Below are 26,784 nucleotides of genomic sequence, written 5' to 3'. Positions count from 1 at the left end.
GTATGTGGTGCTGTGTTAAGGTTCTGAATACTTTCTTAACATTTCCATTTGAGTCTTATGATTGTGGTATATGCAGAATCCAATGAATTCCAATTATTGCTGATGATATCCCATTTGGACACTCATAAATGGTATACAGATTAGACAGAAGGCATGCTAGAGTCCTAGCCAGTAGATGGGATTGTAGTGCAGTAGCTCTGTATGTAAATGTGAATGTTTGCTTGTAGATAGGTAGGGAGCACAGTTTTAATAGGCCTTCTTTTGCACAGTCTTTTGAAATATGTACACATGGATTATACGCAGAAGTGAAGCAAGTCCTCGGCTTTCCTAACTATTAATCATTTATATCACTTTTTTTTTTTTCCACCAGCACATTTGAACTAACAGCATCGAGCTTAATGCACAGATGATTTTAATCCTACACCAGTGTTCTTTATATACAGGTGATACTTATTTCTGGAAGAATTTTACAATAGTCTTTCCACTGTAGTACTCCTGTTCCATGATTTTTCCTTTTGGAACTTTGGATGCAATTTTCATTTATTTTTTTTTTGGGAGGTAGGAGTGGAGTGTTGTTGGCTTTGGATTCTTTCCTAGGCTGTTTTTTAGTGTTCTCTCTGAGTGACTGCAACATGTCATGGGTAGGTAGGCAGCTCTCCCAAATTAAATATTTAAGGTTTAGTCATGTTTAGTCATTTAAAGCAGACTTTGCCTGAATGTGCCAGAATTAAAAGACTTTCTCTGATACATCTGGTTATGTTCCACTACTGAAATTCTTGTATGGTTCAAAAATAAGAACATACGGGAACAGAGAACATCAGTACAGAACAATTGTCCCTGGTTGTACCCTTTTGTCCTCTATTCCAGAGGGTTAAAATATCCTTATGGAAGTGTGGTCGATAGGATTTTCTACAGAATTGTAGTATAAACAGAAGGAAGGCTCCCTGGGCCCCTTAACAGTATTTCTTCTGTAATGCATTTTTCGTTTGAAGTACTACAGAATTTGTAGTTCTGTATTTGAATTTGTAGCCCACGTGAATGTGAACACGCTGTTTACAGTTGAACATTTGAGAGTGGGGAATATTTTCCTTTTACTGGTTCTGTAGATGGAACATTCATGCTCTGCGCGTGGAGAATGAGAAAACACATGGACGCGTTAGCTGGAATGCATCTGGCACGTCTCTTCCTTGGGGAGATGGAGTGTTCCATAGCTGTGAATTGTTTTCTTTTCAAAGTGGCAGAAAAAGTTCTGTATTTGTTCTTTATCCAAGAATATTCTGGCTTCCCGACTTCTTCTTTTGCAACTTGAGAACTGTCTCCATCTTGTACTCCACATATGTTGTATCCCACTTACCATGAAATGTTAAGATGATCTACCAAACATTATTTATCAAAAACAAACAATCAAAAAACCCACAAGATTTTCAAATTGCAAATTGTCTTTTTGACAAGGCACTGAATGTCTCCCTGGATCTGAGGGCCTGTGTCTGCCACAATGTGATGTCACTTACAGTCAGACCATTTAGCACAACTTTGGTGCCAGGCAAGTTTTTGTCAGCAAGCTGATCAGGTGTATCCATCCTAAAAAGTCCATCTTGAGGATATTACCTTTCTGTCTACATCATAAATTTGTCAACCTGTTCAGCACTGGCTCATTCAGTAAAATCCAGGAAGATAAAGCTAAGACATGCTTGTAGTGCTGTCTTTAAGACCTTGGCCCTTGGACAGTATGGCTACTTGTGCCAGGAAAATGAAGGTAAGGTGCCAGAGTTGTGGCGGTAGCAGTCATCTTCCTTATCTTTGGGTTCTAGGTTTGCCTCCACAAGAGCTGTTATCTGTGGCTACAGTGCAGGCATTTGGTCAGTCTGGGCTGGTTACAGTACGCTATCACAGAAAAAATACCGTAGGCTTATTCTGTTCTAAGCAGGTTCATCTCTTCCAGAGAAAATTCCTCGCCTTCATGAAAGTAGTACCTCAGAACCTTCCCAGAACATGGTCTCTGTTGGAACTATTATCTTCTCGGAAAGGATGATGAAACCTGCTGAAATAAATTGAGGATGCCCTTCAGTGTGGGAATGGAACCATGCTTTTTGGTCATGTTTTATCATCTGTCTGCAGCTTGGATGCCATTGCACGTAAAGAAAATCAGATTAACCTCTTTGAATTGTCTATGTGGTAAGTTTGCCCTGGCCAGCAGATGAGCCCCCCCTACCCAGCTGCTTGCTCACCTATCCACTCCATCCAGTAGGATGGAGGAGAGAATCAGAAGGGCAAAACTGAGAGAAAATGGTTGCTTAAGACAAAGACATTTCAATAAGTGAAGGAAAAAAACAACTGATGCAAAAGTAATCAGTCACCACCTCCCACCAGCAGACTGAAGCGCAGCCTGTCTCTGAGCAATGTCTGCTTGGTAAAAACTCGCCCAGTTTTATTGCTGAGTGTGATGTTTTATATGGTACTGGAATATTTCTTTGGTCAATTGGGTCAGCTGTCCCAGCTGTGTTGCCTCCCAACCTCTTGTCCACCCGTAGCCTTATTCACTTTGGGGGCAGAAGAGAAGCACAGGAGGCCTTGACACACTGAAGCAATAGCTAAAACATTGGTGTGTATCAACACAGTTTTAGTCACAACTCTAAAACATAGCACTATGTGAGCTGCTGTGAAGGAAATTAACTCTATCCCCACCAGACCCAGTACACCCCGTCCCTGAAAGCCTCCAAATTCTGTTGTTTTATTGTTCACAGGGTAAATAGAGAATTTGGGGTAAATGGTGCCCAATGGGTTTTTAGGAAAAGTTTTAATCCTTTTTCATATGGATTGGCACTTGATATAGAAGTTCCAGGTTCAGAACCGAGTATCTTAAGCACGCATCTGATTTCAGCAAAAGCATTTATTCCTTTGCCGCAGTGCATTTGGGCCGTCAGATTATTTCACACAGCTCTTCTGAAGTGAACAAGCTGTTCTTCTTTGACTTCCTGCCCGCTGAAACCAGACAGGATTAATTCTTACTCCAAGTTGTCTCCAGGACATTTCTTCAGGAGTTATTAAGAGAGACCTTGATGATATTGGTCTGTGGAGTTGACTGTAAAAATTAGTATGTGCAAAAGCTGAACACGGTGTTGCTACAAGTTGTGTAGTAATTGGAGTTATTCTTGAATCCTTGGGGAGGAGAGATCTTCCTGAGAAACAGGTTCCGGTCTTTAAGTTTGGTTCTGCAATTGCCTACTCAGCTGGCCACTGTGGTAAATCAGGACATTTTCTTTTTATGACAGATGACCTATTTATCTCATGTGACTCACTGCACCAAATGTTACCTTGGATGACTTCAAGTATGTGGGTTCTGAATTCTTCTGGCAAGTGTTCCCTTGGCAAGTGGGCCAACATTTCTTATATTTGCTGTGATAGTACTGTTCATCACTTGTACTTCTCCAAATCCTCCAAACCAGTGACATCAGATGTGTTTCATGAGAGATGGGAAGCTCGGTTTCACTGCTCTGTTGTGCAACAACTGTAGTCTTGGTTAGAGAAGTTTTACTTCCATGTACTATGGCTCGGGCTCTTTGAAGCGAGGGAAAGCTCGGCTGTGCTGGTTAACCTCACCTTCTGCTACTAGATGAACAGATAACATGATGCAGAGTACTTGCTCTTTCAGTACTCCAGTTGTTAGGGGGAGGAGGAAGAATAGGTGCGTGGAAGATCAGCAGTCAATAGCTCACCCACATAGGGCTTCAAACTCTGATATACAAATTTGGGTTGTGTTGCTTCTAAACCATGAGCAGCAGACATAATAATCCAGTGGCGAACTGTGATCAGTGATACCATCCAGCTTTCCTTTCTACAACAACTGGAAGCTCTTCTGCTTCTAAATGTGTTTGTATCTAGACTTTCTTGGATACGCTCTTGATTACATCCGAGTGTCTAGCCATGCTTATGTTTTTCAGGTTCCATTGTTTTAAACAAAAGATCTTTCTAGCCCAAGGTAAAGACAAGGCGTGTCGCTGTATCCACTTGTTTATATATAGGCGATTTTGATATTTGGACATTCTGCAATTCTTGGTGAAGTCTCTGAAATTGTTATTCCCTTACTAGCTGCCATACATCATGCTATTAAAGTGCTACGCCTTCCAGGCTGTCTTCTGTCAAGAGAAGACTGTCCTTGTAAATTGCAGAAAATTCTGTCCTTGTAAATTGCAGAAAAGCATCTACTGAGTGCATTTAGCATGCTAGGTGGGTGGCTTTGAAGTTATAGCCACTTTTCGAAGGGGCATATGGGTTATGTTGAAATACCAGCTTGAGCAAGAAGCACATCTAACTCTCATAGGTCTTATTTTGTGTTAATGTCTGCCCATCTGTATTTTTGTGGGGTTTGTTTATAGCTTTTCTTCTTCAGTATTCTTTCCTTCAGACTTTCCCCTGATATTACACGTGGGTCCCCTGTTAACCATTGCTGCACCTGTCTCTGTTAGGTGGCTCCTTTATTTTTTGTGGTTTTCAGTGAAAGAGGTAGAGGAAATGAAAGGCCATGCATAGCCTTGTATGAACCTTATTTCTCAAGACAAGATATTCCGGGTGAAAGCATTCCTCTCTCTGCAATAGAGTGTTCTCCAGCCTCAAGTAATAGGATGTTTTGTGCTGCGTGAGCACCTTGTAGCTTCAGCTCTGGTTCCTGGTAAGTAAACTTCCCGTGGCAATATTCCTTCTCTGTTGTTTCCTGTTTGCATATGTGGAGTGTGATCGTATGTTTCAGTTCCAGTAATGTGCCTTTTTCCATCTCAAGTAACTGAATTACTAGGCTTTCTGTGAGTTAGAATTCATGTCAGGTCATTCAATTTACATCCTGGCAGGGCTTCAGAAGTCTATATAAGAGTGTTAGCTGCTGTTTTCTTCAGAACTACTGTAATACTAAAAACACTCTTGGAGAATCACTGCCTAGTGCCTTTTATGCTGCAGAATTCTTCTTGCTGTCACATTAAGAAAATATTCTATATGCAGACTACATAAGAATACCACAACTAAAGACAATTATTTACTGAAGTTTAAAGAATGTCTATTATTAGGCTACAGCTGAGAACAGAATGTGGTAAGAATTATTTTTTGTGGCAATAGTACTGCTTAATAAAAATCAAATGACATTTTTAAGCATTCAGATGCATGGCGACACAAGAACTGAAACCCCTTGGTGGAGACATTTTGCCGAGACATAAAGTAGCCGTGCGGATGTTTTAAATAAAACTTTATCACTTACTCGTGGCTTTGAGCAATTAATCTTTCTCTGCATATACGATGGGGTATCTCTGTTTTGATAGGCTATCTGTCAGCATGGTAACCAAACATAGTGTCCTTTATTAGAGATTTTGAGGTGTTAGGATAAAAAGTGCTATAAGTTGAAATACTAAGCTTGTGTTCTGACATCCGCAACAATGACAATATCTTTTGAGTGCAGCTGTTGGATGGAAGGTGAAGTATCAGGCAAAATGTTTGAAAATTAAATGGCTTCTCCTTAAATCTAATGGTCCAAACAACGATTTTATTTAGTACAACGTAGCCTCGTACACATCTTACTACTTCCTACCGCCGGTTTATACCCCATTTTGTGCTGGGAGTTTCAGGGCTGCATCAGCAGTCGGTGCAGGGTATTTTATATCATGTTAATGAAGCAGATCTGTCAGCACAATAGCTGTCAATGCAAGATGCTGAAACTATAGGAGACGATACAAATGCTATTCCTTTATGAGGTAGTAGTTCTTGAGAGAGTGGTACCAAAATTAAAAAACAAAACAAAAAAAACCACCACAAACCCTTCAAATCCGAAGCTGACAGGATTTTCTGATAAAAATGCAGTAGCCACTATTGGATCCAGGTCTGCGTGTATTGGTGCAAGTTGACTAACAAGTTCCTGCCCGTTAATATCTTCAAAATTTGGGGATATTTTGGGGAAAGAAGAGTTGAAGGATGTGAACTTGTTCCTCTTTATTTATGCATATCTTGAGCATTGCATAAAAAATCTGAACTTCACATTTTTGCTTCCTTTATGTATTTAAAGCAGTGCTCTCTTGTGTTTCTTTTATGTGCTTCTTAATATTATTCCTATGGAAAGGAGGCTAATAGAGTTTTCATCTGTGATCTGTATGTGGTATGTGCAGAGAACTCTGTGTTATGTTAACCAAAAAGAGTGGTGGTGATGGGTAACTCAAATAACACCTTTCTACCTGGTAGAAGAATTAGAAGAGCATCTTCAGCTATTTCTGTTCTTGTAATAAACTCAGTTTATTGCTCAGCTACTTTTGATGTTAGCATCAAACCGATAAAGATGTTAGAAACTAGACTATGCAGAACTATCTCATTAACATGTTCATCTTCAAGGACTTTAATATAACTTCTTTTGGAAGAAAGAGCCAGCATATTTGGATATTTCAGTAAATTTTTCAGATAGTTTCTGTAAAATATACTGAGATCTAAATAGAATCATAGAATCATAGAATCACAGAATATCCTGAGTTGGAAGGGACCCTTAAGGATCATCAAGTCCAACTCTTGACACCGCACAGGTCTACCCAAAAGTTCAGACCATGTGACTAAGTGCACAGTCCAATCTCTTCTTAAATTCAGTCAGGCTCGGTGCAGTGACCACTTCCCTGGGGAGCCTGTTCCAGTGTGCAACCACTCTCTCTGTGAAGAACCCCCTCCTGATGTCAAGCCTAAACTTCCCCTGCCTCAGCTTAACTCCGTTCCCGCGGGTCCTGTCGCTGGTGTTAATGGAGAAAAGGTCTCCTGCCTCTCGACACCCCCTTACGAGGAAGTTGTAGACTGCGATGAGGTCTCCCCTCAGCCTCCTCTTCTCCAGGCTGAACAGGCCCAGTGCCCTCAGCCGTTCCTCATACGTCTTCCCCTCCAGGCCTTTCACCATCTTCGTAGCCCTCCTCTGGACACTCTCCAACAGTTTCATGTCCTTTTTATAGTGTGGTGCCCAGAACTGCACACAGTACTCGAGGTGAGGCCGCACCAGCGCAGAGTAGAGCGGGACAATCACCTCCCTTGACCTACTAGCGATGCCGTGCTTGATGCACCCCAGGACACGGTTGGCCCTCCTGGCTGCCAGGGCACACTGCTGGCTCATATTCAACTTGCTGTCTACCACGACCCCCCAGATCCCTCTCTTCTAGGCTGCTCTCCAGCGTCTCATCGCCCAGTCTGTACGTGCAGCCAGGGTTTCCCCGTCCCAGGTGCAGGACCCGGCACTTGCTCTTATTGAACTTCATGCGGTTGGTGATCGCCCAGCTCTCCAACCTATCCAGATCCCTCTGCAGGGCCTTTCCACCCTCATTTGAGTCCACAACTCCTCCAAGTTTGGTGTCATCAGCAAACTTGCTCAAAATACCTTCTATTCCTACATCCAGATCGTTTATAAAAATATTGAAAAGTACCGGCCCTAAAATGGAGCCTTGAGGGACCCCACTGGTGACCGCCCGCCAGCCTGACGCAGCCCCATTCACCATAACCCTTTGGGCCCTGCCCGTTAGCCAATTGCTCACCCATCGTATGATGTTTTTATTTAGCTGTATGCTGGACATTTTGTCCAGTAGGATCCTATGGGAAACCGTGTCAAAAGCCTTGCTGAAGTCCAAAAAAATCACATCAGCTGGTTTCCCTTGGTCTACCATACGGGTGATCTTATCATAAAAGGAAATCAGGTTAGTTAGGCAGGACCTACCCTTCACAAACCCATGCTGGCTGGGACCAATGACTGCTTTGTCCCCCAGGTGCGCCTCAATACGTTCGAGAACCATCTTCTCCATGATTTTACCAGGCACTGACGTGAGACTGACAGGCCTGTAATTGCTAGGGTCTTCTTTCTGACCCTTCTTGAAAATCGGCACAACATTTGCCAGCTTCCAGTCTACCGGGACCTCTCCAGACTCCCAGGATCGTTGAAAAATAATTGAGAGATGTTCCGCGATGACGTCCGCCAGCTCCTTCAGCACCCGGGGATGAATCCCATCCGGACCCATGGACTTGTAGGGATCCAGGTGGAGTAGCAGATCCCGCACACGTTCAGGGTCGGTTGGGAGTTTGTCATCCCCACCGTCCCGGTCCTCCAGCTCGGGGCACCCTGGGTCCCGAAGCCCATCATCGGCATTGAAGACAGAGGCAAAGAAGGCGTTAAGCGTCTCTGCTTTGCCTATGTCATCGTCTGTGAGAAGACCTTCCCTGTCAAGGAGCGGCCCTATGTATTCTTTAGTTCTCCTTTTTCCATTCACATATCTAAAAAAACCCTTTTTATTTTCTCTCACAGACACAGCCAGCTTCAACTCTAGGTGTGCTTTAGCCACACGAATTTTCTTCCTACAGACACGAACAGCATCCCTGTATTCTTTCCATGTCACCTGGCCCTCCTTCCAGTAGCGAAACACTCTCTGTTTCCGCCTAATCTCCATAAGAATGTTCCTGGTCAGCCACGACGGCCTCCTGCCCCGCCTGCCTGACTTGCGGTATTTAGGAATTGCCTGATCTTGTGCTTCTAGGAGGCATCGCTTAAAGAGTGACCAGCACTGGTGGACATCAAGGCCTTCAAGAGCAGCTTCCCAGGGGACCTTGCTGACTAGTTCCCCGAGCAGCCTGAAGTCCGCCTTCCCCATATCTAGGGATGAGGTTTTGGTGGCACTTTTCCTTCTGTCACCGTAAATTTTGAACTCAACCACTTCATGGTCGCTATGACCGAGGCGGCCACCAATCACCACATAGTGACAAATCACCAAATAGTGACAAATGGTGTGGCTTTACATGTATAACATTGATTTGTATATTCTGTTGGTTTTAAAAGGAAAACAACCACTTTTCTTGTTCTTAGCGCATTTCTACTTCACAGGTAGCTGCAAAACGTTTGGCTGCCAAACTGTTTTAAAATAAATCACAGAAACAACTTTCTTTGCTATAGCCATTTATCTCTTTTTTTTTTTTTTTTTTTCATAGAGGTCAGGAATACTAAGCCAATTGAACTTGTAACTGTGTGTTTCTTTTCCTACTCCAGCCATATGCTTTACGTAGGTTGGTTTACTTCAAAAGATAGATGAGGATCTAGGGAAAGGCAGAATACATTCAGTTTCTAAGAAAAAAATGCTGATTTGTAGTGAAGATAAATCTTTTGCTAACAGAGTCAAAACTTCAATTATGTGAAGTCAAGGCATCTAGAACTGTGTTCTACTGCTGTATTTCTTCTGCCTCATAGCATAGAAAATCTGTGCTCAGTCTTCTTTCTGTCTCTCAAAAAATGTACCCTGCTTGCTTATCATGAGTCTGTATGTTGGTGAGCCTCATACTGAACTAAAGTTATCAGCCAGCTCTGGGAAGTGTTTTGCTTACTCTTTTGCAACATTGCATTCCCTGCTAATTAGATATATCCGACTCCCTGGTGCCTTTAAAACAAGTCAAAGCTTGAGAAGACACATTTGGTCTTGTAGTGCGACATTTTTCCTCATCAGCAACATTTTCAGGTGATAATTCACCCCGGTACTCTAATTTTATCTTTTTTTCAAAGATAGACTGAGGTAGGGATAAGATTCTTCATGCACTCTTAATGTTTGCGTGAATTCCCTCTTGACAGGAGGTCTTAAATGCTGTTACACAAACCACTGTAATTTTTGGAGCAAATGTTTTTTTTTTTTTTTTTTTTTTTTTTTCTCTCTTAGTGGTTATTTGCGAACCTCTCCAATAGGGAAAATATCTTATATACATTCTGAGAAACCCATTTGCTTTGTATTATTTTGACTTTATAGATGCAATAGGCGTGACATTTTTGTCTTTTGTTTTGGAATGTTCTCTTGAATCACCATTTTTATGAGAGTTAGCTTCAAAGCTCTTTTCTTTTGACAGAATTTAAGCTCTATGACTCCTTCCCTCAAACAAAACCACTTTTTCAGACCATTGGATATAAATGTGTGCTTCGAGGGAAATTTTTGCCTTAAAAATGTCTGTCCAAAACTTCACAGATCTTTTCAAACGAAGACTTGTGTATTTGCTTATTCCAACATGTGTGTTCAGCTACTGCTGATGTTGTTCTGTCAAACAGGCTAGATATAATACTATTCTGGTAGTGTGCGCATCAGTTCTGGAAGCATTTCCTGATCTCAAGACACAGTTTCTGTAAAAGAAAAATTTTCTTGTTTGTATCTCAAAATAAGCAATACAAAAGGCAAATATTCTGAATGATGCGTTGAGTTTGATAGTAACTATGTTATTGTTATATTATCAGGTTGGATTTGTATTCCTACTATTAATTATGCTTATAGCTAGCAGCTGAAGGGAGTAGAGAGAAGCTACAGGCTAACACAAGATGCATTGCATAAGCCTCGTTTCTTCAGGAAACCGACTGAGGAGCAGTGAAGATGTCCTGTGTAAGCTAGCAGTTCGGAAGAGGTTGAAGGTACTGAGTTCTGATAAGTTTTGTGGAAACTTTTTTTGTGTGTGTGTGTATTTAGGTAGTCCCATAGAACTGTAGATGTATTCTGTATTAGAAAAAACTTACAGGATAATAAAAATGCTATTGCACATCAGACAGCATGTGGAACAGATGTTAAAGATATATTAAAAAAATTATCTGTGCTCTGACCTTATTAAAATGAGATTGTAACAACTGGGATCAAGCCGTTTGAGAATTCAGCCTTCAATAGCTTGATGCTCACAGTGCTGCTACCTGGTCTTCCTTCTTGCTCTCCTCATCTAGATTTTCAGTATTTTTTTTTGTCATTTTGTCATGATTTTTTTCTTTTCCCTTGTTTAACTTGATTTTTTCCCTTCTTCTCTCATTTGTTATTCAGCATATGTTTATGAAAATAGAATATTAATAGAATATTAAGAAATAGAATATAATAGAATATTAAGAAATTTTCTTTGACACTTACAGAGTTCTGTCTGTAACTTGGCTAAATATTGGAAGGTCCTAAAGGATCAATTAAAAAATTTATTTTTATAACCACATATGTGGGTCTTTCAAAGTGAAAAACTTTTTATGATACTTTAGATGGCATTTAAACTGAAATTACATTGAACAGTGTGTCTTTTTGCTGCTGCCACGTGATCTCATATTTCCACAGAATGTCACAGAAAGAATCTCTTTTTGTCTCAGCATTGCAACCTTATTTTTCAAAGTTCACACAGGTACAAATAAAGATGAACAAACAAAACCCAAACATGGGCCCAAGCCAAAACCAAAAGAGTAAGCTGTTTTTCTGACATTTTAGACATTAATGGCATATATCCGTATTCAGCATACTGAGTCTGAATTTTGTTTAGGATTATTATCTGTGTGATATCATCCATATAATTATGCATACAATGCATATAATTATGATTTTCTCTGCCTATTACCAGGCATGATTAAACACTTCCAAAAGTTCTAAGATCTGCTCCTACTTCCTATCTTAGCTGTCAGATGTTTCTTTTTTATTATTTTGTATATCTGAGCAATAACCTGTACTTGGTAAAATAATAGATGTAGCATTCCCCCCCCCACCTTAGTTTTGTTTCTACTCTGCTAAAAGAAAAAAAGAAACATGTTAATGCATGCTTGTGCTTGAAATAAATAGCCAAAAGACGTTAGATATTCTCACTTAGAGAATATCTTATAACTGTTGCATTTGCACCTGAATCTTCATATTCAGGAATTCCCTAAATCTTATTTTATTTATTTTTTCTTGAGCACTCAGAGAAGCTCTAAGACCTGGATTCTAAGTACAAAGCAGAGGGCAGTTTTGTCATCTTAATTTTTATACCTTCCTTGAAAATAAATAGAACAGATTTTTCCAAGACAGCTGGGGAAGTCTTGTTCAGTTTGGTGTATTCAAAAGAATGTTTGTTCAATATAGAATGCTTATTTTTAACTCTGGTCTTCCTTTCCTATCCAAAAGCTGGCAGAAGTCAGTTGTTTGCAAACAAAAAGGGGAATTGTCTGTGAGCAGGAAACTTTCTCCCTTCCAGTCCCTCAAGCTTTTTCCTAGCTTCTTGAATATTATGCCAACCACTGGGGAGAGAGTAGCTTGAAAGCAGTTTAACATTCACCATTGCTTTCTCTTGTCAGTTATTTTCTTTCAAGACTTTTATAAAGCTGTGTTATTGTCCACCCAACAAAAATGTGGTGTACGTCTGGAAGTGTAGCGTGTCCCAGAGTTCTTTTTGGAAATGAGGTTCGCAAGTGTTAGAGCCAAGCTGTAGTAAATGCACCAGTAACTTACTCAGATAAAATCTGGGGGTAATGAGAATCCCAGTGAAAGGTGGTGGTAATGAAGGGTTCTTCAATAGTAACTGACACCTCTATAGGCTCTAGACAGTGTAATGTTTTCTTGAGTTTCTAATTCTAGAGTTTTATAGAACACTTCAGATTATTGCCAAAGTTGCTACATAGGCTTTTAAAAACAGTAGTTGCCACAGCAGCAAAAGGAAATATGTTTTTACATAATTAACAATTGAAAATGTCAGTGAGGTCATGGCCACTAGTTGCTAAGCTTTTGGTCTAAAACACAGCGTTCAAAATGAGATAGCACTTTACATGGCTAAAAAACTCTCAGGTATAATTCTGACTTGGTGATGTTTGGTATGTGGCTATTCAGAGAGAAAAAATGATGGAGTGAGTAATGGCTGGCCAAATCATTTTGTGTGCTGTCAGCCAGTGAGTGGTATTAGATATTGCTGGAGTAGGTAAATATGCATTGAACCAATAATGATTATAACATTTGTTTATTCACTCTTCTACCTCTTCATTCTGACCGTGTTTCACTTTCCTCTGATTTCGCTTCCTTGCTCTTCTGCTTTGTATGTTTGTCCATTTTCATTTTGCATTGCATTGGATGAAGTTCATTCAAGTTAATTGAAGTTAATTTTTCCAAGACTACCCAAACCTACTTTAAAGGTTTTCTTACTGAGTAGGAATTGATATCCTTCTTTTCACAGAAATAACTGTTGATTTAGTGGAATGAGATATGGTGTAGATTGCCATTTTTTTCTTCTGTGCTTTAATTAAAATATAAGCTGTAGAATAGAGGCCTTTTTTCTTCCTTTATTTACAAAGCACAGAAACGATTTATATTTTTTTTAACCTAGGAATGAAGAGATTAGCAGTTGACCTGCACAGGAGAATATCTGTTGCAACAGCAGGAAGGATGATCCTGTGAATAAGGCACTGACCTGCAATTTGGTGGTATAGATTGGGGCCACTTGTTGTGCGTCCTCTGGGGACGCAGACCACTTTTTCTGTGCTTCCTTTCCCTGTGTGTAAGATGGGTTATCGGTTCTGCAGAACAGAAAAGTACCAAAATCAAATACTGAGGCATTCAGGAAATGGAACCATCCAAGTGTCTCAGGTAGTTCTGACTAACTGTGTCAGTACATTTGGGGAGGATTAAAATACAACTTTCTTTTTTTTTTTTTTCTCTGAGAAGTTCAACACAATTTTCCTGTTTACAAAGAGAAGTATCGAAAGATCATCTTATCCTGTTGTTTTTTATATCCTTGATAATATGGCAAGCATCCAGGATGTCTGTTGTTCAGATTCCCAAGATTGTTGAATGCATTTCTTTGACTTCATTAAGATGAACTGACTATGAATTTTGCCAGTTGCACAAATAATAATATCTGTGGTCACTGTGGGAAGTCTGCCTTGCTAAAAGCACCGGCATTTTTTTTTTAACCTTTTATGGCTGTTAGGCCACAATAAAGTGTTTCCTCTGTAGAATACACTAGTTAAATTCTCTTTAGGTAAATTTTCATGTCCACTCTACTTCAGTCTTTAAGATGCACATAACTTGTAATGCGTTACAGTGGGTTTGAGCAGATTTTTAGAACTTTGTGCCATATCAAAGAAGTATTTTCCTTTCTAGGTATTTAGTGTTCTTGTTCACCTTGGTTCCAGCTCTGATTTCCATCTTGGGACTGAGTTAAACTCTTCTAAAACAGAGATATCTTTTGTAATATTTTTTTCTTGGCATCAAGACTTCTATAGCATAACTGGAGAGTTACAAGCCAAATAACAGGAGTCCTTCTGTTATCGGGGGTGACAGGACTGAAAAGACCATCTTAAACACACCAGAAACCACTACAGCACTGCCCAGAGGCCATAGATAGTACCGAAGAGTTGAATTCTTCGGTTCTTCCTTAGTCCAGCTTCCAGTAAGCTCCGATCTAAGTGTTGTTCCTTAAGAAGCAGTTTCTTAAAGAAAATGTCACTGAAAACTGTGCAAAACAAGAAATCCTGGGAACATGTGTTGATACAAATTTGATTCTGCTGCCACCTAGACTATTTTATTCCTCTGCCACCCTGCTCCCTGCCGCAGCCCTAGAACAGGAAGACATCAAAGGGGGAGAACTGGAAGGCAGTTATTTTGGGTGGGTTCTTTGTGAAGAAAGAGTGAAGAATGCAGACCTGCTAAAGGGAGCCCAAGGGGACCCATAAAGGGGCCATGCTTGCAATTTGTATTGGGGTTTAGGGGCAGGAACTGCCCCTAAACTGCCCCTTCAGCTTATGAACTGAAGGTTGATTTCAGTTGTGCTTAGGTGTCAGTGGTATGTCTTAAAACAATTGCTATGTTGAGTGTTTATTTCGTAAAGGATATCCTCCTAATCTGAGCTGTTGTTGTTTGACGTAATCCATGCATGTTTGTAAACACTAATTTCAGTAGGGGAGCCAGCCTGCACACTATACAAGCGTTAGGTAAAAATGGTCTACCGATCTTTCTAATTGGTAAAATTGAGTTTTCCTCTTTTTTTTTTTTTTTTTTGTTCTGTTCACATTCAGCTATCTGATCTTGCTGAAGGTCACGTTACCAGTGGGTTCTTGTGATCTGCGGGGGAATTCGGGTAGTTGGCTGCTTGTAGGTATGGCTGATAGGTGTTGAGGAGAAGCAAAGGTTGTTGTGTGTGGAAACGAGGTAGTGTGGCTTGGTATTAAGAGTTGTCACAGCAACCATTATCATCTGTGCTGGGCTCCGATTCCATTAATTGCTTGTTAGCATTCTTGTTGTGTGTCTTCTGTTAGATTTAAAATGTTTACCCTCTGCTGTTTCAAATTGTTTAAGAGCACTGATGCAAAAGATTTCACTTCCCAGCGGATTTTAGTGATTTCTGGAGTACTCAGTACTGTTTTGTGAAGGATAAGCAGCACTTTACTCTGCCACTTGCACCTGTGTATCTTTCACTGTCAGTATGTTTCTGAATTTCAACATGTAAACCTTTGCCTCTGAGTACTCAAAATGATTTAGTAACCTTATACCTGGGATGTATAATGGTAGCTTTGAAGTATTTTGTGTGGCTTAATTCTTTGTGTAGTGCCCCCTCATTCTTGATGATCTGTAGTGTTTCTTCTGTGCAGGCTGAAAACGATGTATTTTGTAGTTTTCTTTACAGATCAACAAAGTTCTTATACCCTGAGCTTTGCTTGTGTAATTATTAACTCAAATGTACAACTCAAATGTATTTTTATCATGGGTTTGTAAGTAAAAAGACAGAGTTTATCACAGTTCTCATTAATTTGGAATGTAAGTTGCATTAACAGCTTGCTTCTGGAATTCCAAGGGCAAGCAAGAGATGGCATGTGACCTTTCATGGGGAAAGATTTATACAAGAAGGGAGTTTAGGGGACTAGGGTTCAGGAACCAGCGAATTGTGCCAGAATTTTAATGTGTTGCATGTTTGTATTGCTTAAAGAGAAAGATGGGAAGAAGGGAATGAGAAAGAGGGCAGATTAGAAAAGTTTATCTGGGGAGAAAAGTTGCTTTTTCTTTAATTTGTTAAGGTATACACTGCTGATTCAGAATTCTTACAGGCTAAAATTTTGTTCTGGTCTTGGACAAATTAGCTATGAATATGTATAAGAAAGGCACATAACGTATGTCTAAAAATTCAAGTCTAATTTGCTGTTTGGCCAGAATTGGTTTGTAATAGGTTGACTTTAGTAATCCTCAAGGTAAAGATACTGTTGGAGTTCTTTTTATTATTATTTTTTTCTACTTATCTTCATGCAAATGAAATTATAGTTCATTGTTGTAGGTGTGAAATCACAGCTTTCAAAATTACTATAAGATCATCACAATTTTTGTACACCATATTACATTTAAATATCTTAACAATTGAAGAAAAATCATTGCAAAATACTTCAGTTAAGTATAGGAAGTCTTGCTTTTGTAGGATGTTAACATGCAGTGATCTTTCATGCTGTGCTCATGCATGTGTATGCTATATTAAATAGTTTGAGGGATGTGGCTAGTGCATCTGAGCTTAAGCAGTCTTGAAAAATAATAATAATAAAAATTCCATGTGATCATTTTGCATATAGTGAGCAGTGTTGGTTATGGCATTTCCACTGGTTTTTGGGGCAGCTCGGACATTGTTTGAGAGGATACCAAAAGACAGAAACCTTTCCATTCTGCTGCCTGTGACTATCTGAATCCATTAATATGGAGATAACCTGTTTTTCCAATTTAAATCCAAAGTGCCTGTATTAATGTCTACCAGTTCTTCCTGTCGCTCTCAGTAAACGGAGTGGAATGAACAGGAAAAAACTTTGGGGATCTGTGAAGTTGCTGGAGGCACTAACTGAGGAGGCTGAGCTGCAAGTCCACAGGCTGCTCAGTGTGTGTGTTTAATGGGGTAACACGTTTAATTAATTAGGGCTAGTTAACAGGACTTTCACTTGGTATTAAAGGAATGTCCTTCTAGGGCTAAGAACTAATGAAGGGACCTTGAAAGGAGCCTTTGGAAATTGTAGATACAGAGTGGAGGGAATGTGGTAGGGATCTAGCACTTATTCTTTCATTGGAAAACCTTAATCACCTTATTTTATTTTACTTAGATAAAATGGGCAAAGGCTGTTACTTAACCAGTGAAAGCAGCGGAGAGAGGGACAGAGGTTACCGAGTTACTTCCTTCTCTATTTTAACCAAGTGAATTGTACAATGTACAGAGTGGGGAACTGCTGTTTGTCACAATGTCAGCATAGGCACTTTTGAAGCCCACCTGATGCAGAGTGCCTCAGTTCAGAGGGAAAGTTTATGTCATACAAAATCTAGGACACCAGGGGATGGATGCATCTAAATGCATGCTGAAGGCATAGGCATTACTGAAAGGGCAAAATGATGTATGTAAGTGTGCCTTCTTCCCGTTCTATTTTTTGATTTTTCCTTAACAGAGATCTGCAAAAAAACTGTACGCTGGAGTAGCAAGCAAAACCAGCAGTAAACAGTTTTCCTGCTAACATCTACATAACTAACCAGCTCTCCTGACTGAAGAGCTACCACCCATAGCCTTTACCTCCAAAGACAAGGCCATCGTTCTTAAAGGCAGCACGGGAAGTGTAGTTGGGAGAGTCAAGTGAGTATTCCCCTGGCGTGTTGGTAGTAGTCTCCTCAGTTGGTAAGATTGTTTCAGTTACACATACCACCTGAAATTTCAGCTTTTTCAAGGCCCGTTCCGTCTCAGTTGCGTTAGGCACTACCGTGACGTTTTCAGTTAAATCTGAGCCTGAAGAGGCAGGTAAGTGCGTTGGTGCGCTTGATGATGGTCTAGTTGTAGTTGGATCTGGTACACTTGAATTAATTTGAACATCTGCAGTAGGGAAAGGAGACACGTAAAGGTTATGCTTCTGTTAGGTTTGTACTTACTGCGCACACGTTTACAGAAATTGTTACCCAGCCGTTCCCTTCTGCAAATTAGTTGTTGCCTTATCCAGATCAGGCATGCTTATTTCATATGTGTAGCTAAGACACCGATTATGCCCTTTTTATCATCACTCACATGATTAAACACTTGGAGTAAATGCGATGCTCGTTTTGTATTTGCATACCCATAATCTATTCCTCCCGAACAGTACTGAGAGTGGTAATCCATATTAAACACACACACCGACCTCCTGCAGAGCAGAAGGCTTAACTGCAGATTCAAGCTTCAAAAATATTTGCAATACATAACACACTTGAAGATAAATGCTATTTTAGGTACCTTTTATCCTTATTAGGTACCTTCCACAACCTTAAGGGGCCCTGCAAGAAAGCTGGAAAGGGACTCATCGGGAGCGGTAGGACAAGGGGTAATGTCTTTAAACTAAAAGAGGGGACGTTTAGATATTCAGAGGAAAATCTTCACTCAGAGGGTAGTGAGGCCCTGGAACAGGCTTCTCAGAGAAGCTGTGGATGCCCCAGCCCTGGAGGTGTTCAAGGCCAAGCGGATAGGGCTTTGGGCAGCCTGGGCTGGTGGGAAGTGCCCCTGCCCATGGCAGGGGGTTGGAACCAGATGATCTTTAAGGTCCCTTCCAACCTGAGCCGTTTTGTGATTCTGCGATCTGCAAATCTCTGTCATAGGACCTCTCTGTGGAAGGATTAAGTGTTTTGTGTTGTTTTTTTTTTTTCTTTACTTGTCTTCACATCTGATGGAAAACTTCTTTCTTCCAATGGTTGTATCTTGTGATGAAGAACTACTCACTTCCACATTTTCCCTTTAAAATGTGCCATTGCTATAATGCATCCTTCATGCGTCCTTCCACAAAACTTTATTTCTAAGTCAGATCTTTCTTTATGTTGGTGACTCTTTGAAGATTCATCTTAACTGGGTTGCCGTAAAGAGTTTCCTAGGTAAAGGAAGAGCTGTGTGCCCAAGCCAAGCAAAACCAGGAATCCTTTGCTACTTCCCATCGGCAGGCAGCTGTTCAGCTACTTCCAGGAGAGCAGCGCTCATCATGCAGAACAGTTTCTTGGGAAGACAAACACCATCACTCTACATGCCTCCCCCCTTCCTCCTCCTTTCCCCCAGCTGATATTGCTGAGCGTGACACCACATGTTGTGGGACACCCCTTTGGCCAGTCAGGGTCAGCTGTCCTGGCTGCGTCCCCTCCCAGCTCCTTGTGAACCCTCAGCTTGCTTGCAGGCAGAGCAGCACCAGCAGCTGAAATGGCATAGACTCTGTGCAAGTTCTGTTCTGCAACAGCTAATCAAGGTGTGTTATCACCACTGTTTTCATCAAAAATCCAAGCCACAGCATTGTGTGAACCTCTACAAAGATAATTAACTGTCCCAGCTAAAAACCACCAAGGCATATTGGTTAATGTAAGTATACTTTTGCTTTGCTACATTACATTGTGCTTTATCCCAGAGCTAAACTTCAGTAAGAAAGGTTATGGTTCTCTTCAAGATGTTCTCCAACAGTTCCAGCATGAGGAACACACAGATCCATGTTTGTGCATGTGTTCCTGCACCATTCAGGATGACAGAACACAACAGTTGAACATCTGTGGCTTGTCTGAAGGGCTTCGTATCTATTGCACTGTATCTTTAAAAAAAAAAGAAGGAAAACAAGAGAATTGGATGAGCAAAGTTAGTAGAAGTAAACATTTTTTCTCTACTCTTTTTAGTGCAGAAAATTGCTGATGTCCTAGGAAACGAACCGATTCATGTCAGGGCACTGTAATGTTCTAGGTAAAGTCTGAACTTTTAACCTATGAACTTATCTTTTTGGAGGATGACCTTTTGACAAATGTTTGATTTTCGTTTTTTATTTTTCTAATAATGGATCATCCATTATTTTTTATTTTAATTTACTTCTGTTTGTAGCCTGTAATAGCCCCAAATCATTTATCACTGTAAGTATGCATGGCAGCTGTAGGCTGGATGTAGTTTGCAGCTTCATTTCCTATAGCAACTCCTCATGTTGCTACTGGAGAATATTAGGATTTATATTTATTGTGTGACTTCAAGGCACATTTGAGGAGTTTGTTTAGCTTCTTGGGCTGCTAGTATTGGTATATTCTGAAAATATTCTAAAACTTATGGCAGTTGAAATGTCACCAGTTTGTATTTGAACTTTATCTTTTAGTAATTGAATTTATTTTTCAGCAGGCCCAGCAGAAGGTTTGGGAAAAATAATACAAAGATTTCCTCAGAAGGACTGGGAAGATACTCCTTTTCCACAGGGAATAGAGTTGGTAAGTTTGCACTACATTTCATAATTTTTAGAACTTCTTTAACATATAGTTAGAAGATGTGTTTGCCTTCACACAATAACATATTATTTACCTTGACAGGAAATGGAGACAAGTTATGCGAGTAAAGGGGATAGATAATGGCTTTTAGAATAATAATTTATTACTGTTCTTTACTTGTAAGTTGGTATTCCTAGAATACAGTAAGTCTGCTGCAAAGTTACAGTGTATTTATGTTTGGTTTGCGTCAATAAGTTTATCATTGACCACATTTTTTAAAAGCATCCTTCAGATTGCAGATGACTTTTCAAATGATTTTCAAATAAATAAAAATGTGTAATTGTATACTGTAAAATAAATAAAAATAACATCATGATTAATTGGCTTCATTATAATGGTTGGTTTTTCCCAGTACTCTGTCCTGAACAGATAGCATAAGGAGTGCTAAGGAAAACTGTGCTGAACAAGACTGGCATATGGTGATCTATTTTAAATACTCCTTGTGATAATTCATTCTTTCCTTCCCTTGGTCTGATAATGCAATGTGTAGGTTTATCTTATTCATCGAGGTCAGGCATTCATTAGGTACACGCCCCTAAGAAGTCCTGCAGAGAAATGAAATATGTGGTCATACACTGCAAATTAGGTTTCTGAGAAGTCAGAGTGAAACTCACTGCAGTGAACTTAGGAACTTCTGGGACAGGATGAGCTAGGGAAGGAGATGGCCTGTAGGAAGTGTTGCAATAGAAGTCTTTGCACTGCAGGACAAAATCAGCTGCAGAGGACAAAGGCACTGATGCTTCATTAAACCTACTACACAGATATAGCAGGCATAGCAAGCTTTTATTGATATGATACCTTTCACGTGCTGTTTAGCTAGCTCACAGAGTCATGCCTTTGGCTATGTCTTCTCCTGTGTAAGGAGGAAAGGGCATCTTGGTGTTTAATGCTTGCGCCTGCTCTTACGTGGTAGAGGTTTGTGTTCATTGTGTGCTGGTGTACACGACTGGCTGCTCGTTTTCAAGTGTGGTTTAAGTTTCTTCATAGTCAAGCACAATCCTTATGTTCTGGGGGAATGTCATACATTAATTACTGGTGCAAGCATTATTTCCGATACACGTGATGGATAGTTACAGTGCTTGTGGTACACTTGCATAATACTACATTTAGCAATGTAGTGCTGTGCTGAAACAATGGAAGCTCCTGCTTTCTCTGGAGTATTTCTACTACTGTTACAACATTATACCACTATGTATAGCAATTGTTGTTTTTTCTTTGGCTGGGAGCTGTCGTCTTAGTACATGCCTAGCCAGTGTGTATGCTCGGTGAGCACCCAGTTCAGATAAGTGAGTGTTTTACACAGTACACACACTTGCAGATCTTTAGAAGAAAAATAAGGCCTAGGCGTTTTTTGTTCATTTCTAAACCACTCTCTTAGGGTTGAACTAAGTGGTCTGATCTTGCCTTAAACAACTGCAAGCATCTGAAGCATACTAAGGTGTTTTTTTAATCATAAATTACCAATTTCAAAGTAACACAGCTGGTTTACAATGGTGTTTTGAAATAAACGAGCACAGTTTTACTTAAAGCAGTGAAGCTACTTCATACTGTATCTGTACCCAAATGACTCAGTAAGCAAAGGCTTTGATGATTTAAAGTTCCCAAGTAAAACAAAATCTAGCTACCTAAAAGTTAAGGACATCTGTTCTGCTAGTCTGTACAATTATTCAAGTTTTGAATTGCTATCCAAACTTGGTAATAAAATTTTATTTAATTAAGATTGAAGAGATATTGCAAAGGTCATGTACTAAAGTAAATCATTTGTGAGAGTCAGATACTGGCAGGATGTTATGTTCAAGTTTTTGGCTAAGTGTAGCATGAATCAGCATTGGTGGAAAGGAACGAAGAAACACTATGTTACGACTTTCTGCTTGTCCTCTTAAGGACAACATTAATATCATCAAGTTGCTAACAGGCAAACCTGGAAAAAAAGGAGAAAGAAGGTAAAAACAGAATAGTTGACAACAATGTTTGAGAAAGAAGGTAGACATTTTTATGAATCGTACTTAGTTCTATGAAGAATTTGAATTAAAATCTGTTAAGTGTGTTTCCTGCCCTTTGAATGAAGGATCTTTGTGGAATTACATGGTTTCTCTAAATGGGAAATGAAAACCAAACCAAAACAACAATGGCTTGTATTAAAAAAATAAAGTGTTATCCACTGTGTTTTCATGAAGGGAAAAAAAGGTCAAAGCTTTTCATGTCTAGTGTTAGGGTTGAAGGAGGAATTTTATTTTTGAGGTTTAAGCTAGTTCTTCTACCATGAATCATTGAGATTGTTGACTGATAATTGTGGTCATCCCCCACCTCCCCGGGTGTTTTATGCAGTGTATTATTTGTGAGGTTGGACACTGAATGTCTAAGTTACTTGGACAAATAATGTACGTCAAATCAGATAATTCATCGTGGCAGCTAATGGATGATGTGATTTAATACCTTTTCCATTCACGTTGTTAATGGTATTCTTTGAAACAAGGGGCACAGAAATCTCAGAGAAGACCTATGCCCCTACTCACTCCCCAAGTTTTAGTACTTTAACACGGAAAATGCCCTTTTAGAACCCTAGTGATCAGCACAGCTTGTGGAGATGCAGTTTGCCCAAGCTCACCCAAAAACTAATAGACAAAATCCTCCAAGATTGAGGGCTCTTCTCTCCCCACAACCCTGCATATACCCCCAAGTGACTCCAGTTTGGCTGGATTTCTGAAACCTGAATAAAGTCAATGTAGAAAACAGAGTTTTTCATTCACTGTATTTGTTGTTCAGTTAATTTGACATAGATATGGTGAAAATTGGGTTGCTATAAAACATAACTGCAGTTTAAACTTTCCTGAAGTGTATTACATTTGGTGCGTGTATATTCATATTAAGTATCAAGAGTGTTAACTTAAACTGTTTCTATTTTTATATGTGCTGTGTGTTAGAAACATCCTGGTTTTGTTTAACATAAGCGTAAATTCTGAAATAAACACATTGTCCAAAATTCAACAGAAATACACTTTAAGAAATTTTATTGAAGTCAGGAGTTTGAATTTATCTTGGTAGATAAATTTTATGGTTTCTTCTTGTCACTGGTAAGTGAGCAAAGCTATGACAGTGTTCATTAGGTCTTGGTCGGTGTGTTTTTAATAGAGCTTCTACCTGTCTGCATCTCATAAAATGACCTAACGGGACTTTTCTTGATTTTTCATTCTTTGCATTTTCCATTTCTTTCATAGCTTTACAGCTTCTACCTCTGTTTTGTTTATAACTGAACAGAGAAACATTGAGAATGGAGTCACCTGCAAATTCTTGTGAAACATCCTGTAATAATCAATAATCCATTTTAAAAATCTACAATTGCTAATAAGGACACTAATACTTTTTAAACTGTTTGTTAAATGTCGTATAACTGCGAGTAAGGTGTGAGACTTCGTAACATTGCATATTAATATCTACTGACTGCGTCACTTCAAAAGCAGCAGGACGCTCTTCTCCAATGTGCTAGGATCTTCTGTGGGTTATTCAAAGGGCAAAATAGGGAACATATTTTATAATTTCAGCTTAGAATCTGAGCATCTTTAGTTTACTGACAAATTGCAGACCAATGTGAGTTTTCTCATGCATGCTTCTTGGAAATAAGCTGATTTTGAAGAGCAAAGAGAGATTTAAGAACAAGTATTTGTCTCAGAGAAGCATTTAAGTCACTAGCTTCTAGAGTATGCAATTAAAATTTACCAGTGTGATTAGTTGCATGATATTTTAGGTACATATGTTCAGGTATCCTTCGCCATAATTTGTTTTGGAGAAGTTGTTTCAGCTTTACACAAATACACCTTAAGTTTAAAAATAACTCTAAAATCAAGAGAGAGAGACACCGGCTTTATATTAGCATGGTCAAACTTCTTGTTCTCTCTTGTAGAAAGAATCTTTGAGAGCGTATGTTTGCATCAGTTGGCTTTACATTTCTGCATATTTTTCTTATTTATAAGCCAATTTTAATTCTGTTATAAACCTTCCTAGTCATCTTAATTAGTAATACATCAAAGAAGGAAGCTTTGGTATGTAGTGTTACAATGTATACTTGCATACCTTGGTGTGCAGTGTCACCGTGTATACTTGTTTTGGTCAGAGGGCTAAATTACCTAAACTACATGTCATTTGCATTACTCAGAGTTAGGAGGATAATGCTAATTAGGCCAATGAAAGTTACACTTGGAAACAGATTCATTGTCTAAAATTGGATACAGTATATTTGCAGTTTGTGAGTAAAGGGAAGAAAATTTCCCTGTCTAACCGTTAGTAGAGCTATCAGTTATTCATAATTTTAATTTCAGACATAGACAAGTGGACAACTGAACATACATTTCTATACAAGCCAATGGCCTATCCAAATAACTACTTACAGTTACATCTTATAATTATAAAAAAAATTATATATTTTTTTCCTTTGGAGAAAGGCATTACACGCATTATGATGCAAAGAAAAATGCTTCTGAAGAAAGACTGCGTGCATTCCCTTGAGAGCAAGCAGGATGCTTGCCTCCTCTTAGAGGAGGAGTTGATGTTGGTATGAGCATACTATGCACTGGTGTTGATTTCAGCATTTCTAGATGTTTAAGCAGCTTCAGATATGAGCTCTTAACTATACATGATATATGTCTTTTATGAAGTACTGGATTCAGCTGCCAGATTCCAACTAACCTGAGACTTGGAATATGAGAAAAAAATAATCAAATGAGTGTAAGGAAAGATGTTTTTGCATTTTCAAAGCATGTCTGAATTTTGACTGACCTAAAAGATCTCAATCTTTTGACAAAACCGTCTTTGGAGTCCTGTACAGCTTTCTACTTCACAAGGATGTACAGTTCTGAAGAGTGACTAACAGCTACACCTCTGAGATCTTACGCAGATAGATAACGCTGTTAGAGCTTCACAGCGGGGACAGGGGAGAAGAAAGCTATCAAATCAAAACAAACAAACAAAACCAACAAAAAATCAACCACCTAATTTGTCTTCATGGTTGTGATGTAAAACAGAGTTGCTATCAGTCAATTGAAGACATTTTAAAGTAAAACAGATCTTAAAGTAGTGATTGCCTAAACTTCTAGAGATTTGCGACAGAGTCTCTGAAAATCATAGAGTCATTAGACATTGCTACAGAAGAGATACTCTTAAAATTCAAGTGCTAATCATTTAGTGTTATTTTTGTTTTACTGCTTTGGTGTAATGCTTGTTTTCTGAAAAAAAAAAAAAAAAAAAAAAAAAAATCTGATACCTGAACATTTTACCTATATTTTAAATAAGGCATAAGGGAGAAACTGGGTTGCAAATGAGCTAGCTACAGCCTGAAGTGATTAAAGTTTTAAGGGGGTTAATCTTTAAATGCTTCAGTCTTAACTCACTGATCTGCAGGCCAATTTTTCTGCAACATTAATGCTTTTAAGAACCTGAATAAAGGCTTGTCTGCAGTGTCTGCTTAACCTTCAGTGACCTTTATCAGCTCTAGATATTTTGGTTTTGATTTTTTTTCCCTCTTTCCTCTCAGATGTTTTTTTTTTAGCTTTCAAAAATCATTGTGTATATAATTATGTAATGAACAACTACATCACAGAGCTTAAGGTAGTATTTCTAAATGCATTGCAGTTTTCTTTCCTTCTCATTGTCTTGCAGCACTGGTGCTTTCAGCAGTGTAGTAGAAAACAGATGATCACAAAAGTACAGCTAACATTTTTATTGGAGTTTTATTATGGACTCGGTTTATATTCCTTTAACTTGTCTATGTTAGCCTCCAGTGGAAATCTTTACAGTGCCATAAATGTGTTGTGTTTTACAGCAGTGTCTCTGCTGTACTGTAAAATAGTTATATTCAGGTTTTAGAATCCCACTACTCTTACTGATTGGATTGTAACTTCTGGATTTTGTAGATTAGAGGGGTAAAGTAATTTGATATTGAAATCTAAGGACTTGCAAGTAGTCCTTGTGTAGCAAAACTTGGTCCTACTTGACAAAATACCATGAAAGGATGCAATGAAAATGTTTGATCCATTTTTTTCATTTGTCGACAAACTGTAAAAACCAAATAAACAAGGAACACAGCATAACATAGGCAACACTTTTGGTAAAAAACAGTTAAAATATTGAGGGAACACCTGTTTGGACATACTGTGTTCACAGGATGATTCTGATGTAGTCCCAAGTACACAGAAATGAATGCTGATGTATTTATGTGCACTCTAACATCCAGATCTGTTGTTACATGAAAGTCCTGTTTTCCATCTGCTTCTTGTGCCGTATGCACTTGACCTTGTCTAAGTGGTATACAGGTGTCAGCATTTCCTCGTCCTTTGTTTTTGCAAACAAGAGTGTTGTGCACGTTGAGCTAATCACAAACCAAGGAAGTTTAACTTTTTGAAAAAGTGAATGCTGCTCTGAGTTGGCCAGGTTGGATATAAGAAGACTTCAGATAAGTAAGAGACTACTGCAGAAGGGAAGAGAACGAACTGTTGTTCTTATCTTTTGAAAATAAGGTGAGTAATAGCGTATGGATACTATAGCAAAGAAAATGTAGTGTAAATAGTAGGAAACATTTAAATAGAGCTTAGAATAAAAATTTTGGTCAGTATTCATTTTTGATCTCAGAAAATATCAGGGAGGAATGACTTTTGTGAGGTTAATAGTGAGGCATGAAAGCAGAGTAGCCTGCATCATCTTCTGAGGTTCTTTTTTGATTTGTTAATCTGGAGGCTTTGAATCTCTGTCCATCTGCTTGTTTGCTCCCTCTGCAGAGAGG

General features: G+C 39.1%; 1 protein-coding gene across 7 annotated transcripts in view; it reads left to right on the top strand.

The window, feature by feature from the left end:
- SBF2 (SET binding factor 2) overlaps positions 1-26,784 on the top strand; it is a 255,561-nt gene that overhangs the window by 30,846 nt on the left and 197,931 nt on the right. For 4 of the 7 annotated variants that reach the window (XM_038179376.2, XM_038179380.2, XM_072039375.1 and 1 more), the window contains exon 2: positions 19,867-19,955. The exons of 1 other annotated variant lie outside the window; for it this stretch is intronic. In XM_038179376.2, the coding sequence (XP_038035304.2) occupies positions 19,867-19,955 (89 nt within the window). Of the gene's footprint in view, positions 1-19,409; positions 19,450-19,866; positions 19,956-26,784 lie in introns of those variants that run through there. 2 more of the 7 variants (XM_072039374.1, XM_038179377.2) reach the window with 2 other exon arrangements.

This window comes from Anas platyrhynchos, chromosome 5, assembly GCF_047663525.1.
Source record: "Anas platyrhynchos isolate ZD024472 breed Pekin duck chromosome 5, IASCAAS_PekinDuck_T2T, whole genome shotgun sequence".
NCBI classification, from domain to species: domain Eukaryota; kingdom Metazoa; phylum Chordata; class Aves; order Anseriformes; family Anatidae; genus Anas; species Anas platyrhynchos.
Note: the sequence above shows the minus strand (reverse complement) of the source record. Positions and strands in the feature narration are given on the sequence as shown.